Source organism: Oryzias latipes, chromosome 6, assembly GCF_053564925.1.
Source record: "Oryzias latipes strain Hd-rR chromosome 6, Olatipes_Hd-rR_3.1".
Lineage (NCBI taxonomy): Eukaryota > Metazoa > Chordata > Actinopteri > Beloniformes > Adrianichthyidae > Oryzias > Oryzias latipes.
In genome coordinates, this window is record NC_136242.1 from 17,049,447 (window position 1) to 17,068,945 (window position 19,499).

The 19,499-nt window shown below is 39.7% G+C and overlaps 1 protein-coding gene across 2 annotated transcripts; it reads left to right on the top strand.

Moving 5' to 3' along the window:
- Positions 1-720: 720 nt before the first annotated feature.
- On the top strand, positions 721-9,021 carry LOC101156084 (G-protein coupled receptor 22). 2 transcript variants are annotated; one of them, XM_011475959.4, is made up of 3 exons: positions 721-1,130; positions 2,080-3,121; positions 7,346-9,021. In XM_011475959.4, the coding sequence occupies exon 3, from the start codon at positions 7,350-7,352 to the stop codon at positions 8,664-8,666; it is 1,317 nt and encodes a 438-aa protein (XP_011474261.1). In that variant the 5' UTR covers positions 721-1,130; positions 2,080-3,121; positions 7,346-7,349; the 3' UTR covers positions 8,667-9,021. The 2 variants fall into 2 exon arrangements, with proteins under 2 accessions (XP_011474261.1, XP_078804694.1); XM_078948568.1 differs by lacking the exon at positions 721-1,130 and having other exon boundaries at positions 2,226-2,399.
- Positions 9,022-19,499: the final 10,478 nt, after the last annotated feature.

A 19,499-nucleotide genomic window follows, 5' to 3' on the forward strand; every position in this document is an offset into this window, starting at 1 on the left:
CTGCAGCCTTTCGATGGAGCAACTTCACAAATGACAGGTGTTTAAGAATGTTCCTTTTTTTCCCTCTAAACTGCTACGATGAGTTGGAGCAGTGTTCCTTCTGGGAAGGCGTCAGGTATTGTTGGATAGCTTCTGGCAATAATTGCACGGGGGAAAAAAAACACAACAGAAGTTGGCCAGCCTGTTACCAATCTGATAGAGCAACTTAATTGAAACTATCAATCAGAACTGAGGCTCTTTTCTGATTAGATTTCATTCTACCCCAGATTATCCATTTCTCCCTTTCAAAGCTACATGAATTTATCAGCCCTCTGACAGACTTGTTGCCTCTTCTGCTCACACGCACAAGTATAGTAGGACATATATATGAGCAAAAATCAATAAAAAAAATTGCTTCCCCTTGGTGCTTTTCTCATCCTCATTGTTGCCCCCTTGGTGCACAAACACATTACTTGTTCATTACATTGTGACAGAGCTAATTAATAAATCGTTGCCACACTTTCCATTTCGTTTTCCTTCAAAGGGTTTGCTGATGTCCCTTTGCAGCAGTTTGGGTGTTCAAGTCCCTGAGCAAAACTCTATAGCCTCATGCAGACGGTGACAGGGAAGAGAGGACACAAGCAGAAATAAAGGAAATACTTCCCCTTGGTGGGGAGGAAATGGTTAAGCCTATTACTGCAAACCAATCAGGATTGGGGGAGCACTGCAAACCTCCGCAGTGAGAGAGAGGGAGAGAGGAGGAGAGCAGAGAGATACCAGGAGTGTGATGGTTTGCACTTCCATCCAGGCAGTTAGACAGGAGAGGAGCATTACGGAGTTGCTTAAATCGGGAGCACTCACAAAAACAGTTTAACTGGATGCCGAGGAGCAAAAATGAGACAACATGACGGGGGAATCATCTTTAATTTCATCTTTGAGTCTTTGTCAGCAAGCTTCTATTCTTCTGATGGATACTTGTGTGGAAAAGAGTGACTCCTAAATTAAAAACCTGGTTGAATTTTCCTGTCTGACTCTTGCAAAAAGCAGGAGGTAAAGCAGCAGTTACATCAACACTCGGCTAAAACTGTTGCGGACGCCAAAGGACAGGGGACATCCCGGTGAACGGAGCAGCTCACATTCTCTTGTTGACGGTGAGCTTGGCTGCTTGGCTGCGTTTTCAGGGATTATTTTTAGTGATCTCAAATAAAGCGGCTTGCTTATGACACCAAAAGAAGCCCAACACCAAAGACTAGCACTGTGTTTACCATGATTTCTTGAAAACTGTAATTATAAAACATTTGTACATATTTAAATGGGAAAACTAAAAAAAAAAAAAATTAATAAATTCTGAATGTCATCCATCGTAACGGATAGATCGTCTATGATGAGCTGCAAACATCAGACTTCAAAGGCTTTCTGTTTTTTCTCACTTCTACGCATAATTTTGTTTCCCAGCAACGCACATGCATGAATGTCAGATTATAAAACAACTTGTGTTAATATAAAATAAAAGCTAAACAGGTAAGGTACTCACAATCCTTTGTTCCTAAAAGATTGGCGAAAAAACGTTAAGTCTAGGGATATCACTAGTCTAGGGAAACATCATTGGAGAGGGACAGTCTCCATGGCCTCACACACAAGGGTGCACCCATGTTGTCAAGATGAGTTACCAAAAAGGGGAACACAGTAGTCATCCCTTCACTGAAGGTGTCCCGTTTGTGCAAATTTGATGATCCCTTCTATTGTTGTGTCCAAAACCATGCAATACTTTTTTGCACTTTGCTGCTTGGACTTTAGTTTATAATACAGTAAACAAGAATGTCAAAATGTCTCTGTGGTTTATGTAGTCACTATGGTTTATGTAAAATACCGGTCGCTTGTGTGTGAGCTTCTTTTGTGTTACTGTTATGTAAATGCAAAAAAAGGAACAAGATAAGACATCACAGGCTTGTTGCTATGTTAATATGATTTTCCTTGTCACCTCTCTGCTGAGAATATGTTTTGTTTTCACAAACACATCCCCCACACTTCTCTATGCACTCTGTTTTCTCTCACTCCCTCCATCACCTAATACTCTCCCTTTTTCGCTTTTCCCTCCAGGTCATTCCGCACCAAACACCTGGGACTAAGAAACCGCAGAAGATGCAGCCCGTGTTCTAGCATTTGTCTAAAGTGTGGGGCTTTCTGTGTTGTGAAACCATCTTCCACTACCTTGTGATAGTGACCTTTAAACTGTCTGCTGGACTACCCTCTAGCACATGCTCTTCCTGGTGATTGCATATGCCATGGTGGCTGGATACGCGTGCACTTACGCCATCTCTGGTGATCCAAGGTTCGATATGAGCCAAAAACCCAGTTTAAAAGTTAATGACAGTGGGATCCAGAAGAACAGAGGCTGATGAGAAAAGTGGAGAGTGAAGGTTTGTTCCATTAGTGCTCCCAGGGGGAGACATGGGTCTGGATGCTTCCCCAGCCCACTGACCTATCCCTAACAAATCCTGGACACTGCTTGTTTTATTCTACTGCTGGAGAATCTTCATGGTTTACTGACAGCTCTGCTTGTTGGAGTACGTGCCGATGGATGTAACAAAATTTTAATATTTACATATCTATCTTTACACTGTGAACTAAAAAAACATAACAAAAAGCAGGGATTTGGATGACATTTTGAGAAGCACTGTGCAGTGGAGCGTCTGTGTTTCTTTATTTTTCTTTGTTGGCTCAAACCTTTCCTGGCTCAGAACGTCGTGGAATTATAAACAGGCAATGTCTCCAAAGTTGTATCCCTTTTCCAATTGCCTCTCAATGCTCACCGAAGCAAAAATACACCTGAGAAATCTTTCGTAGACTACAATTGTGCATATTCTCTAACGTCCAGCGGTGCAGATGGTGAATTCCCAAGGTTCCACGCCATTGAGGTCACTGAAAAAAGCTTGCGCCCAACAGCCAGGAGCTTGTGCTGCTGTCAGCCTCTCTGAGATGGACTTGCAGTGAAAGGAAAAGCATCGCTGGGGGGCTCTGGTGGAGCGGAAACACTTTTCCACAGGCTATGTTTGGATGTGATGCTCGTCTCCGAGGACCTAACGTGGACTCCGTGCCCTGATTACATAGCCCTGGTATTCAGATAATTCTGGAGGGAAGGGTAAATACGTCATACTTTACTCTAAGTTGTCTGGAATTGGGGAACTGTTAAAACAATTCAAGTGATGTGTTTATTGAAGTTTCTTCCATAGTTTGTGTGCAATAGATTTATTTTATTTGGTTATTTTTTCTGTCATGGTAAAAGCTTGAGGAATTTTAGTGTCTTCAGAAATATCCAGTATTTCAGCCCATCTCTAAAGGTTATGACTTATTGTAAGTTCATAACATAAAATAAATTTGAAATCACAAGGTTAGTTACCACCATTGACTTTATAGGAGAACTGGACTGAGCATCACCTCCACCTTGGGGTTTTAAAAAGGAAGTACTTGCTGGTCCCAAAAGTCTGATGGACTTCTAGTGAGAAATAAACAGCTATTACCTGAAGTAAGTTATATGGGTTGTCTCAATCATTCAGTCCAGTTCTCTTGTACAGTCTATGGTTACCACCAAATAAAAACCACAGTCCACATTTCTTCTAAAAAAATACTCCATTTTAGGAAGATGATTGACGAAACAGTTTTCATCTTAACTGTACTCTTAAATAATGTGAATAGCACAGGAAGTCAAAAACACACAAAGAGCCTTAATTTGTATTTAGATATTTCCCATAGATATATTCTATTGGATAACAAACAAGATTTTAGATAGTTGCAACATGAAAGAACCTGTAAGTCACAAAAGAAAAAAAGTCAGATCTAATTTTTAATTGTATACTCTTTAGGAGTTATGTCTCACTCATATTAACCTAAGGAAGTTCATGAAATGTCCCAAAATGTTTATATAGTTTTTAATTTCCGAAAGTAAATTGTCACATCTCTATGTTGCCTACTCTGAAAAATAATCTAATTTTAAAAAGTAACAAATTGGTGAAGAGTATCTCAAACTCATGTATAACCCTTCTGAATTAATGGCACAAATTACTTCTTAAAGACGACGTCCAGGGGGTGAGACTGGTTGGCATATTTCTGCGCAACACTTTGTGAATTTAGCCAAAAAATTATTGTGTATCTGTAAAAAATGTAAATTTTCTTAACCAGTCCACCGTTTTAGAAATTTATATCAGCTTAACAGTGACAAACAGGAAGTAGGAAGTGGCGGAGGAGAGGTGATATTGTTGGGATTGCAAGCAGCAATTATTCTGCTAAGCATTTCATCCATACTTGACAAACACTCAGTAAATTAAGACTTTGCAGGGGCTTTTAGTCCATATGAACAAGATATTAGAATATTGAACATCAGCAAAGGATTCGAGCCACAGTTTTTCTTGAAAATTAGTCACATTGCAGTTGGGAGGTTTTGTTGTCTTGGCTGTTATCTTATTTGTCATTTTTGTTTAAGTTTCTACGTAAATCAAAAAAAAAAAATCTCGCATTTTTCTGTGACATTCTGGATTAATAAAACCACATAAAGTCTAAAGGTGGATCACATGAAATGTCTGCACTGGCATTTATGTACTGGAAAGTTCACATAACAGGTTGTGTGAGGACGAAGCCAAGTTGTTCAAGTGTTCTTTATCCAGCATAAAATTGTGGGGGCCTTGTTTGCTTTCTAACAAACCTTGTTGGGGTTCATTAACTAGCCCCCACTTTCCATTACTAGGTTTGAGGTAAATTGAGATGTTGTAATTCCTTTTAAAGACCACTAAAGGCTGGTCAGAAAAAAAAAGTTTTTTATTCACTCATATGTTGAGAAGTAGAACTTTAACCCCAAAATAAGCATGTACAACCTTAGCCTTATGTTGTTAACATCTTTAATAATTTTTTATTTATTTCTTATTTCCGAACAACTCACTTTACCATGTCCCACCAAATCAACTATTATTAGAATGTTGTAGGCGGGGTGGAGAAAATTCCAACTAATACCTAATTCAGAATTCTTTATCACTTTTAACCCTTGTGCTATCCTATGATCCCACCCTTACATTGACATGTTAACCCTACCATAATAAAGGTGGATAAAGGTGAAGAGGATTTCATGTAATTCATGGACACCAGTGAAGATTACAAATCATTGAAGAAAAAAGGTTCAGCGCACTGTCTAGTGGGTCTAGATGACCCAACTCCCAATGTTAAAGTCTCTAGGATAGCACAAGGGTCACAAATTATATGGGAATCAGTCCACGACATATAGTGAGGGCAAAAAAGTATTTTTCAGTCACCAATTCTACAACTGGTCTAACGTGAAAAAAATTAGGTCTATAATGTTCATCATAAGCAGACTTCAATTGTGGGAAACAAACCAGATTTGCAAACACTGTAAGTGCCATTTTGGATCCTTTCTTTCATGCAGATCTTTCCCCTTTATTTAACCTGGTAAGCTATTAAGAACATGTTCTTATTTACAATAAAGACCTGGGAAGTGGATAAATATTTCTCAAGAACTGTGAGATTTCGGGGGTGTGGCTGGGCAACACAGAATTTCAACTCCCTTCAAAGATTCTCTATTGGATTGACGTCTGGACGTTGGCTGGGCCACCTCAGAGCCTTGAAATGCTTTTCACAGCTACTTCTTTGTTCCACGGGTGACGTGTTTGGGATTATTGTCACAATGTAAGATCTAGTGAAATTTCTTCCTAAATACTCTCACTGATGGAAGGAGGTTTTTGCCCAAACTTTCACCATACTGAGTCCCATTTATCCTTTCCTTAATCCAGGTCAGTTGTTTTGTCCATATAATCCTTGTGCTATCCTAGGCACTTTGACATTGGGAGAGAGGTCATCTAGACCCCACAAGATAGTGCGCTGAACTTTTTTCTTCAATGATTTGTGATCTTCACTGGTTTCCATGAATTACATGAAATCCTCTTCAGTTATTTCAACCTTTGTCATGGTAGGGATAACACGTCACTGGTCATCTTGACCACATAGGATAGCACAAGAGTTACCAGTTAAACAGCGTCAAAGCATGCTATTCATCCCTGCTTCACAGTTGGCTTGGTGTCTCTGGGAAGCAGCTCAGCATTATTTCCCCTTTAAACACGGCCAGTGGGGTTTATACCAAGGAGTTCCATTTAGCTCTGCTTAGATCACAAACTGTTCTACCAGTCCTACTCTGGATCAACTAGATGTATTCTGGCAAAGTTTAGATTGTTCTGGAGATGTTCTGGCATAGGCAGGGGGATCTATTGAGCACTGCCAGTTTTAAATCCAGACAACGTTGTGCGTTACTAAAAGTGTCCTTTGTTTTAGTGGTCACAGCTCAATTCAAGTCATTGAACAGTTCCCCAGCGCAGTTAAAGATAATTTGTACCCAAACAAGTGAGATGTTGTACGGAGCTCCAGGTGGAGTGAGATCATCAGTGATCTTGTACTTCTTTCTTTTTCCAATAATTGCTCCAACAGTTGATCTCTTCTCACCAAGCTGTTGTCTTATTGTAGATTGAACACCTGAACAAGACTGGGATGAACCAATCTTGTTCCTGGTGTCCTTTGACAACTCTTTTGTCTTGTTCATGGTAGAAAGGTTGCAGTCTGACTGTTTCAAAGTGTGTGGAGAATAGAAGATCATCTTAAAGAAGTAATGGGTGTGTGAGGGACAGAATTCCTGCTTGTTTAATGGAGCTTATTTTCTGCACTATAAACTCTTTAAAAATCATACAATATGATTTTCTGCATTCTTTTTTTTTTGCACATTTTCACTATCGCAGTTGAAGTGCACATTACAGACCTCTTATCTTTTTAGATGGAGCAACTTGCTGATAGTGACTTACAATTACTTTTTACAACACTTTACATGTGTATTATAATGAAAACAAAACTCAACTACACGTGGAATAAATGCTTGAAGTTAACAAAAAAAAAGTCACAACGTAAGCACCAAATATTTCTTACTTGGTAAAAAACCTAAAATCATTTTTATTTTGTGCTTTTTCTAATTTGTGGTTGTTTTTCCTGGTACTGTTAAAAAGGCATCTGCTGTAACTTGCCAGTGTGTCTGTGTGGTTTGGTCCATTTTTGAGAAAGCAAATGTATCCAGTTGGAGGCGGGGTTTTTTTTGGGCGTTATACACACTTGCCTACTACTTCTTTGGTTTGTTTTAAAACAAGCATGAGAATCTCACATTAATGGGTGGAAATGGTCCCATGTAAAATTTTAGCCCAATGACATCTATGTCCTCAGCTAATTTCAAACAATCACTGCCTGGTGAAAATGTTGATTACACCTTACTATTATATAAATGTCAATATAACATTAAATGATGCTATTCTTTCTCTTTTTTCTACAGGATAATGCATATTCTTCTCTGCCCAGAAAAACAAGCCATCATGAGCAACGTTACAGTAACCGACAACACTGAATCCATCAGCCGCATCATGAGCCCGGCAATAACCAGCCCCCACCCTTACCCTGTGAGTTTCCAAGTCTCCCTCACAGGCTTCCTCATGCTGGAGATCCTGCTGGGCCTGAGCTCAAACATTACTGTGCTCGCCCTCTACTGTATGAAGTCGAATCTTGTAAGCTCCGTCAGTAACATCGTCACAATGAATCTCCATGTGTTGGATGTACTAGTTTGTGTTTGCTGTATCCCTCTCACCATTGTGGTGGTGCTGCTTTCCCTGGAAGGAGACACTGCCCTAGTCTGCTGTTTCCATGAAGCCTGCGTCTCCTTTGCTAGTATCGCCACCGCTGCAAACGTGCTTGCCATCACCCTTGATCGCTATGACATCTCAGTTAAACCTGCAAACCGAGTGCTGACAATGGGCAGGGCTCTGGCCCTGCTGGCTACTATTTGGGTGCTATCCTTTCTTAGCTTCCTTGTACCCTTTATTGAGGTGGGATTCTTTGCCCAAGGTCAAGCAGAACTGAATCAGACGGTCGTGGAAAATATGTCTGAAACAAACCAATTTTACAATGAACATGGACTGTATTACCACTTGCTGGCTCAGATTCCTATTTTCTTCTTCACTGCCATTGTGATGCTTATTACTTACTCAAAGATCCTGCAGGCACTGAACATTCGTATTGGAACACGTTTCCACAATTCACAAAAGAAGAAGGCTCGAAGGAAAAAGCGTCCCTCCATGACGGCCATGACGACACAGCAGGAGGCCACGGATGGCTCTCAAAGCAGCGGCAGCCGCAATCCCACACTTGGTATGCGCACCTCTGTGTCTGTCATAATTGCTCTGCGCAGGGCTGTCAAGCGCCACAGAGAGAGACGAGAACGCCAAAAGAGGGTTTTCAGGATGTCCCTTTTGATTGTTTCTACCTTTCTTTTGTGCTGGACTCCCATCACTGTACTGAACACAGTCATCTTGAGCACGGGTCCCAGTGACTTAATGGTCAAGTTAAGACTGGGTTTCCTGGTTATGGCCTATGGGACTACTGTTTTTCACCCTTTACTCTACGCCTTCACACGGCAGAAGTTCCAGAAAGTCTTAAAAAGCAAAATGAAGAAACGAGTGGTCTCAATCATTGAGGCAGATCCCACCCCCAACAATGCCATCATTCACAACTCTTGGATTGACCCAAAGAGGAACAAAAAGGTTACTTTTGAGGACAAAGATGCTCGATTGAAGTGTCTATCTTCTGTAGATGTGGAGTGAAGGAACTACCTATGCTGGGCTAAAACAAAAATAATCCAGTCAAAGCAGCTAACAGTGACATCAGGGGATGATTAAAAAGGGAACATGGTAATCCAAAGCATTCATGTAAAAAGTGCAATAGAATGTACATAGATAGAAGTTCAATAATTTATTATAATTATTTATTGAGAACAATGTAGTTTCATAGGTATCTTATATATTGTAGATATTGCATGGCCTTTTGTAACAGTAGTGATACACAGCACATTGTATAAAATACATGTAAAAAGGGTGAATAAGTTCTTTAATAGAGACAGAGGTAGTAAGTGTGATGTAAGCATATATTTATAAATAAAACTTGTGGTGACTTATGTAACAGTCCCTGTCTTAATGTAAGAATATTTGCAAATCCACAATCATTTAGCTTTTTTTTTTATAATGTTCTTTCACCCCAAATATCCCTTGTGACCACTAACTATACGAGATCTCTGGAAGGGGAAGACAATGAAACGGGGTGAGAGGTGTGAAAAGACGGCAATGACAGATCCTACATAGAAACATGGGAATGGAAAGTAGTGAACGTAATGTTGCTATGGTGAAATTTAGAAGGAAAAAAAAATTAAACAGGAAGTAATTTCTTAGAGTTCAACAATCACACACACACATTCCACAAACACAACAGAACACCATGGTTCTCATCATCCTGTTTGATATAAACCAGATGTAATCAAACTCCAGCCTGCTTTCGACTGCCTCCTGGAGCCCAGTGAACGCTCAGTACAGAAATATGGCAGCTGATTAAATAATAAATATTTTCCTAATCTTGTAAAAGCACAGATGTAGTATGCTTTCATTTGGAGGGTATTTAGTGAAGCTTAAGTACAAACAAGTGGCACAGATTTCCCGTTGTCAAAATAATCACACCAAGAAATGTGACAAAAACATGGCGGCAAATTTCCTGCAAAATTATAAACAAATAAGATTATATTTACAATATGTCAAACCACATTACATTTTCCCCAATTCTCTTTGCATCACAGTTCCATTTCTGTGCTTTCTTTTCATTGTCGGAAAATGGCAGTAAAAGTGAGTATTCCTGAGAGGCTGTGGCTTTTAAGTTATAGCACAGCTGTATATTTTGGCTTCCCCTTGTCTCATCATCAAGTTTGCCCTAAATAAAAAGGGAATAATTTATTCACACAGCCACAGAACAATTCCAGAAGTAAGCCTGTGCAGGAGAAATGAGAAATGTCAGTCTAATTTATTCAGTCTGCGCTTAAACGTCAAGTCTGGCTTCAGTGACAGAAACTCCGGGCTTATCACTAACAAGGGTGAGTGCTTCATTTAAGCCCTCACATCAAGGAGGATATTTCAGTCTGTTAAGTGGATACACCGAGTGATTTGTCATGCGTACATGCGAGTACACACGCGCTACATCTCAAACTTAATGCAGTAGCGTCTCCGCTGTCTCACATGTGGTGGAGAGCTCTTTAAATGTGGGGAACACAAGCCTGTTGGCTAGCACAGCTATTACACAACCTCAATCAAAAGCTTTTCTTGCTGCCGGCATCTGGTTTGTAGCACAGCATGGAGAATTGATACGGGAATATTGATGCAGCCAAGGTTCTTTATGAGCCTGTTTTAAACAGGGACTGAGTGTGTCGGTGGCTTGAGGGCACATCTGATTGAGAGTAAAGATGGGATCACAGCCAACAACAGATAAGCTGACAGGGCAGAGAGCTGACCTATGAGATGACATGTTTAACTTGAGGGTACTTTGACATAAATGCTTTTTTGAATGTCTGAGGAAATAATATAAGAGAAAAAGGTAATAGATGAGTTTTATGAGAAAAAAAAACTTACCGTTATTTCTACCAACCAACTGGAAATGATTTAGGTCCTAATGACCACCAGCAGTTAATTAGATCGCTGCTTAATAGTACAGCACCATCTTAACCACGGCTCTTGAAAAGACAGTATTAACTGACTGCCTACCAAAAGGACATCCGGAAGAAGGTTTTTATTTTATTTATCTATTTATTTTTTAAACTGAGTCGACTATGAGGCCACAGTTTGTTTTCAGTGTCGGGGCGAAGCTACAAAGCCAAAGGCAATAGGCCCAAAATGTTTCCCAGGCACAACCAAGTTTGTCTGATGTTCTGGGTGTCCAATGCTTTGATGTTACTTTCAGTCACACAGAAGCTATGTGAAGATTAGGACGGAAACATATAATTGCACTAAAAGATATCTGTTTTCATTTATTTTTCCAATTATTTCCTTCTTGGAGACAAATTGTGTGGAGAAACTAAGAGAGTTCAATTTATTGTTTTTGCCACTTGATTTCAATTCATTATTTGTTGCAATGTTTTGATTGAATTTTAGCTTTGGCACAGTAAAGCCCCTTTCAGACATGAAACATGCCATTCATAGCTCCATAAATCAAAAGTGAATGGGATTTAGTCATTGATGACTTTCACAGTAATGCTTCCCACAGCTTGATCAAACCCTAACAGGAAGAGGCACAGCATAAACATAATATTTACAATGAACACCAGAATGAAAAGTGCATCAAACAACAAACTAGACAATGCAAAAAATAGTCCAATTATCATCTAAGATTTTGAAATCTTGGTTTTCAGATCAACAGTAGAACTGACATTTGACTACAGGATACAATTAGCGAAATTTGCTATAACCTGGCATAACATCATTCAACATTTCACACGATCAATGTTTTACCCCAAAACTCTATAACTCTATAATTAACCGTTGTTGTCATAGAAAATATAATCAGATTAACAGTGCAATGAAATAACAACTATTATAAAGCATATTTGTTAAGAAATACATTTTAATATTTTTCACAAGTTAATTTTAGAAGCTTAAAAATCCTGAGATTTAGAAATTATTTTTCTCTGGTAGTTTATTTCCCCTCTGTCCTTTTCCCCTTTAGTTCTCACTACAGTTAAGAATTCCCACTGTCCCACTCACATACATTATTATCATTGTGTCCTTCTGCCTGTCTTTCAATAGTTACCCCTCATAGAAAGCCACCCCCAATTCAGTTGCCAGCTTCTCAGGTCTCCTCTCCATCTAGCCACAGACACAGAATAAAAGCCTGGGAAATCACATTACTCTGTCTGTACGGAGCCTCTATTGCATTAGGTCAGCGAACACTCAACTGTAATTCTGCTACTGTAGAGAAAGAAGAAAGTGGATTGAACCCACCAGACAGCACGGCTTGACAAATTGTTGCTTGTGGTCATTTTCCAAATGTAAGGCTCTCTAAACCACATATAAAGTGATAGAAGGACATCTTATAGACTTGGAAGATGTATGTCCTTGATAAAATAAAATCCTCTAATTTCTGTGCAAGAAAACCTTTGGCAGGGACACCAACCAGGAACCAAAGACACGATGGAGTGTGACCTCCACCTGCTATGAACTTAATCACATTGGTGTGTGGATTAATCAGTTTTCTTTAAAATCATTTTACAACATTGTTGTCACCAGCAGCATGCAAACACTTAAAGACATAAAAACATTTTTTAACCCAAACAAAAAAGAGAAAAGAAAAATTACAGTATGAGCATCTTTTTTTTGTCTGGCGAGCAGAAAAAAATGACATGTCTATTTTGGTGTGCAATAATAGTAAATCAATTCCAAACATGAAACAATGAAAAATCTGATCCTCATTAGGAAAATCTTTTTCAAACATAAAAGCTGACAGGAATAATTAGGTTTGGAGCGAACATGACTTTATGGCCAGGAAAGCATGTTGATGTGTGCGTTTTTGTGTGGGTACTGTACCTGTAATTCAGCGTGTACTACAGCACAAGCAGCTTTCTTCACTCATTGTGTTCACGCAAACATAAGCCTGTCCAGTTGTTTTATCAGTCAATGACAGAATGTTAACCACTGTGTGTGAGAGCAGAGAGACTGCAGGGAAAACATCTCTGCCCTTCAGTTCTCCTCACAGTGATGACTTGTGTTTCCTGATTTTTAACCACACTCCTTTCTCAGTGCCAAAAACACTAAGCTATCACAACACTTTCCTTGAAATGAAGAGTTTAGAACAAAATAAAGAATTTAACATCAAAAGAAAAAAACAAATTTTCCAAGAGATTATTTTACATTTGTATTACCTTTTGTTACAATTTTTGACTGAAAAAAAAAACCAGTTGCGTAAAATATATATATATGTATCCGTTAGTCAATTTGTCAAAATAACCATTATTGCTTTTCATATGCAATATACATTTTTTATGATGATGAAGGACATTAAAAGAAGAAGTTAAGCTAAAAACTTCATTTATGAGTATTCTTTATTCATATCAATCTCAGTTTCAGTTTCCGTTTCAGGTCAGTGATTGCGGGTTTGAGTCTGAAGACCAACTAAAAAGGTAACCCCATACCTCCTAGCTGGACTCTCAGCATTAAAAGATGTCTTCTGGGTTAAACTACCAAATTGTTTCGCAGTGTGGCGGAGACTCCACTTCCCCGCTGCCTCAAGCTATAGGCCAAATCCTAAGAAAAATTTTACAAATGCAGGTGTGTAACAAGTAATAAGGTTTGAATTTTACCTTAAAAAGTATCAGATCTCATGTATTATTAACTTCAAGAGGATGTCATACCACTAATTTACTGTACCACTAAATCAGTGAGCAATGTTAATCAAAATGTTGACGAAAACTATACTATACTAGACGAAAACTGTAATATTTCTTTAAGGATCTAACTGAGCCGTTCTCTCCCTCTTTTTTTTTTTTTTGTGCATTGAAAATGTCTTCATCCTTTGAATTCAGCTTCTCTGGGGTCTTTCAAATCCTGGTCAAGGACGTGTGAAAGACAAATTTAATAACTTGCTAAAAAGACCAAGTCAAATTTATACTGCTGACCTCAATTTTTCAGGGAAGAATGATGTCTCTGACGCGGGTCGGTTAAAACGTCTAGAAGTGATTTGAGACAGTTTTAGCGTTCTGACATAAACTGGGCTTTCTCAGGGCTTTGTTTCTGAAGCTATAAATCTTTTAGGAGTTCAGTGGAATGCTCTTGAGGCAAGAAGGTTATTGCGTTTGGCTTAGGTTAAAATAAAAGAAAAAAGAAAAAGCTTTACATTTGTCTCTTAAACCAAAATGATCAAATATCAACTTTATTCTAAAACAACAGAAATGTTTTATAACAGCCTGGAAGGAAAACTACAAACTGAGGTTTATGATCATAAAGAAAATATAATATCAAGGACACAATAAATATATGGTCGTATCTATGAATCCATAAGGGAATTGTCGTAGAGGCCAGGTCCCCAGCAGAGAAGTAACATTTCGTTTTCACATAAAAATCCCTTAAGGGACTTGTTGCCGCAGTGTCATCTGGCCATTATTTTAGCAGATCTGTCGGGTTTGTGGACGTGCTGCAATGTCGCTGTGAGCTGGTATAACCTATCAACCTCAAGGTTGGCTTTATGTATTCTGGGATGCAGCCCTCCTGCTCAGCTAGAATGGTTATCATCAGCATCTGACAGATCAAACAAGCAAATTTCCCCTCTGCAGAACCGTTGCATCCTCTGTCATTACATCATTTTGAAGCTTCTGGCAAAAGAAGAGCATTGACAGGAAAAAATAAATCTAACCAGAAAAGATGTTCTTTTTTCTTCTAGTTTTCACTTTCTTGCTTGTGCAGTGAAATGTTCTCACCAGGATCCACATGATATTTCCTGTGTTGCCCGTTGTTGGATGATTGGCTGATTGAACGGTAATGTGAGCGCGCAGGTGTACAGGTGGTCCTTGGTGAAAGTCATTACAGCTGGCTTTCCGCGGAAGCTCTGCTGAGTAAAGTCAGATGCAGCCTTTCAAACGAAGAGAGAGCAGAGCGGGGCACATCAAGTCATTTATCCGCTCTCAAAAGAGCTGCAACAGTGTGCAGCTGTAAACATTTTGCCGCCGAGCACTCCTGAGACACGCACTCGAAAAGAGGATAGCAGCTATCAGGCTCTTTCACAGAAGAAGCCCATGTGAATACAACTCTTGCGCTGAATGCACTGGCGAGGGGATAAATATACACAGAGCTGCTACAGGCAAATAATTCAGACGAGATATGAAAAAATACAAAATGTTATTCATATTTATGAGAATGAAGAAAGCTGGTTTGTGCAACTAAAGTAGCACCCCCTTTCAGCAGATGCTGCAAGACCTTCTAGAATAAGCTTATATTTACAGCTTTTGTGACAAGTGTTTATGCTGCTGTTGAACCAAAATGCCAAATTATTACATAAAGAATATTTGATTAGACTGTCTTGTAGACGTCTCCATGGAAAAGCGTTTTTTTTAAGCTATTAGGTCACATTGCCCCCTACTGGATATATTTATATGACTTCCTTGTTCAATTGAATGTGGAGACATGAATCCATGTCGCAGTCAGATAAAATCCTAAATAGCTGATTTACATGCAAACAGTGGGAGAGGTCAACAGAAGCCATCTCATAGAATTTTAATAAACCCGTTTGCAGCAAAGTGCTATGACACAAAAGGGGCCCACCATGGCTTTGTTTACTGCAGCAGTATTACTTCAAAATATCTCCTACTTTATGATTTTTATAAAATATGGTTATTGTTTGTGACGGGGTTCTTCTCAGCAGCAAAAAAATAAATAACTCGGAAATAAGATGGCCAAGCAAGCAGACTCAAAATTTCAAAAATGGGATTTTATTGATCCCCACAAAAAAAAAACAAAAAAAAAACAATCAGACAAACAATTCAGCTGATTCTGGGAGAGCTTGTTGCCATCACTGCAACCAAGACTGCTCTCTTCCAACTGAAAAAAGTTCACCCCTTATAAAGACCTAGCCCCTCCCACAGGCCAATTATCCAAACAATTCCTTAAAACAACTTACTAGAAGATTCATCCACATAATTCCAAACTTACAGATATTTAACAGAAAAAACAACAACAGTTGAAATACAGAAATAGGTTTGAAACAAAATCAATTAGACAAGAAGGGGAACAAAGCAAAAAAATAATTCTGACATGTGAAGTCACTTCCTGTTTCCTGTGGATATAAATGCTGATGTGTCCATGGCTCTGGTTTGGCTGTTGGTGGAGGAAAACTTTGATGGTGAGTGAGATTCTGTTTAAAACCAAGTGTGCACCCTTATAATTAAACAAAACATGAAATGTGAATGATTTGTCCCACAAAACTATAAACTGTTACTGGGCTGGGAGAAAAGAAAAAACAAACAAACAACTAAGGCTCATGTTCAGGCTCTGTCCTGCAACCTGTGACGCTACTTCGTCACATCATCCCCCTCCTCTCCAAGGTTGGCGCTGTATGGCAACCTGGAAAGATAATCAGCCACCAGGTTCATCTTGTCAGATCGATGACGAACATCGAACCTAAATGGTTGCAGGGACAGGTACCATCGGGTGATTCGACTGTTGTGGTCCTTCATAGAGTTGATCCATGTCAGCGCTCTGTGATCAGTCTCTAGGTCAAACTCTCTTCCCAAAAGGTAATACCGCAGACGTTCCAATGCCCACTTGATGGCAAGAGCTTCTTTCTCCACTACAGAATACCTTGTTTCCCTTGGAAGCAGTTTCCGGCTTAGGTACAGGACAGGATGTTCTTGACCTGGATCCCCTTGTACCAAGACAGCTCCAAAACCCACTGCAGAGGCATCCACCTGAACCAGGAATCGCTTGTTGAAGTCTGGGCTTATGAGGACTGGAGTAGAGCATAAACAGGCTTTTAATGCATTGAAGGCTCTCTCACATTCCTCAGTCCAACAAAGTGGATTTTTCTGGCCTTTAGCTGTTAATGCAGTGAGTGGTGCTGCAATTGTAGCAAAATCTGCCACAAACCGACGGTACCAACCAGCTAGCCCAAGAAAAGACCGGATCTCCTTCTTGGTTTTAGGCCGAGGGCAATTTCGGACAGCTTCCACCTTGTCCAACTGTGGTCGCACCTCACCTTTTCCAAGCTGGTATCCCAGGTACTGGGTTTCTTGCTTTGCCCACTCACATTTAGAGATGTTGAGGGTCAGCCCCGAGTCTTTGAGTTTCCCCAGGACCCTTTTCAGGTGTTGGAGATGTTCCTCCCTGAAGATCACAACATCATCCAGGTATGCTGCACTGAACCCCTCACACCCCTGGAGTACCTTATTCATGAGTCTTTGGAATGTTGCAGGTGTTCCATGCAATCCAAAAGGCATCACAGTGAACTGGAAGAGACCCGAGGGTGTTTGGAAAGCAGTGTAAGGTCTACTGGATGCTGCTAATGGTACCTGCCAGTATCCCTTCCACATGTCCAGTGTCGTAATGTATGCAGCAGACCCGATCTTCTCCAACAAGTCATCAATCCTTGGCATAGGGTAAGCGTCAAACTCTGAAACAGAATTAAGTTTGCGGAAGTCAATGCAGATCCTCAATGAGCCATCTTTCTTCGTAACGAGTACCACTGGGCTGCACCACTCTGAGTTAGATGGTTCAATCACCCCTGAAGATAACATGGCGTCCACCTCTTCATGAAGTTTTCCAATCAGCTGCTGAGGAACTCTGTAAGGCTGCTGACGAACAGGTTTTGCCTCCTTCAGCCTGATAGTATGCTCTGCGAGCGTTGTTCTTCCTGGGTTGTTGCTGAACAGGGAAGGCACCTCCTGGAAAACCTGGGAGAGTTGTGTGATTTGCTCACGAGTAAGATGTTCTAATCCCAGTGTCAAAGTTTCTTTCAGCACTTCCTCATTTACAGCCTCCTTCTCTGGTTGTCCTACTACAAGTGTAGCTTTTACTGGCTGAGTGACTTGCTCTTTCCATTCTTTAAGAAGGTTCACATGATAAATTTGCTTTTTCTTCTTCCTTTCAGGATGTTCTATTTCATATGTGACTGGACTTATTTTTCTGGTCACCGTGTATGGTCCTTGCCATTTGGTTAGTATTTTACTGGTAGAGGACGGTAACAGAAGAAGAACTTTCTGACCTGGTTGGTACTCACGATGGCGTGCATGTTGGTCATACCAGGTTTTCTGCATTTTCTGAGCTTTCTGCAAATGCAGCTCAGCTTCGTCTCTGTAGTTTTGCAGTCGCTCCCTCATCTCCAGTATGTACTGCACGACACTCCTTCCTTCTTCCTTGGTTTTGATAGCAGAGTCCTCCCAAGACTTTTGAAGCAAGTCGAGTGAAGCAACTCGAGAGAGGAATGACAGAGTGCTATGTGCTGCGTGGCCCTGCGCGGTGCTCACAGTGTCGGAAATAAAGACAGATCCTCCTCACCTTGGCTACCCCGGCATCTTTTCTCGGCGGGGCCCCGTCACATTGTTAGACGTTCAAGAATCCTTTATTAAGATGGTGTGGTAAAAACAGACCACATAAAAAGACCCAGTCCAAAGAAAATAAAATGAAGGTCACAGTTGCATTTCTGAGTATTTCTTTATTAAAATCAATGTAAATTATGAGCAGATTAAAAAAAAAAGTCATTTAAGAAAGAGCTTAATTGTGATGTAGACAAGCTGGGCGGACCACAAGCTATTTGCTTCGATCCATTCTGATGCATCCACTTCTAGACAACTAGATTCATCTACGTCTCAATTTTTCTCATCTGAGCGAGCTGCCATCTGGCTCAAAACTGTACGGCTGGATAAATCTAATATTGCGCGCCATTTGGGTTGCACAGCTAATCTTCTGTTGCATTCACACTGGGCATGTGTTGTGCCTTTAATGGTGTTCACACTGGACTGTCACTACCCGATGTTTAATAGACACACGATTTGTACATGGAGCCCGCAAGAGAGGGCGAAATTTTGGAACGCAGAAGCCTGAATCATGTAAATGCGCATTTCCAAAGGCTTTTCATTTGAAGTGGTCACTTAAATACGCGTGTCCGAGGCTGCTGTTAGTGTAGCATTAGGTTGGGGATGTGAGGGGTGGTGAGGTAGTGGGAGAGGAGGTAAAACAGATAGCTCTCCGCAGTGGGGATGGGAAAGGGGCAAGGGGTTGCTCCGTACCAACGGTCTAACCCACAAATCAGAAAAGAATTTTCTAATGAACTACTCAGCAAAACTATGTCCAAGTCAATGACACAGATATTTGGATTTTGGCTAAAACAGGATAATCATTATTAATATACCACTAGGAACCCTTTTACAATAGATCAAAAGATGATTGGAGTGGTTTCAAAGAAGATTTACTGTAAAGGCACATTTTGTGAAGAAAAAAAAATGGTATTGTATTTTATATTTAACACAAGAAAACCCATGGAGTCAGATTTTGCAATTTTTTTAAACTGTTTTTTTTTTCTCTTTTTCTAATTTGTTTTTGGTATCTTTTCTTAACTTGATGCTCTTTTATTTTAATTTTTGGACGCTTTTACCTGCTGCTACACAAAATGCACTAACAATCAAACAAAAAAATGGGTTGATTTAACTTAAAAAAGTCTTGTTGTCTACGGTTAAAAATAAATGGTTTAAAATCTGACTTTTTAATCAGTTGGTGAATGATGCCATTTTAATTCTGACCCATTTATTCTGGACGACATTCTAAAAATCTGATGCGAGTTCGTGATGACACAGTGGGCTGACAGACACTCACACATCAGAAATGGTAAAATAGATCATGAAAGTTTTCATTGTATTTGATTAAAACAAAATAATAAAAAAAAATTGCGAGGGATAGAAAAAAAATGCATTTTTTTTATTGTACCATACTGTATAATTGTAATATGTGGGTCATTTTTGCTTCAATGTCTACACATTCAAAAAAACTAAAAACAGCGTGGTTTATTTCTTGTAGATTATTTAAGCAAAACACCCTTCATCATAATTGTATTTGAACAGCTGAGCAGATCACACCCAGCTATTTTTGTAT

What these genes read in the sequence shown, in the direction of transcription:
- LOC101156084 (XM_011475959.4), top strand. Translation starts at nt 7,350, where the DNA reads ATGCATATTCTTCTCTGCCCAGAAAAACAAGCCATCATGAGCAACGTT.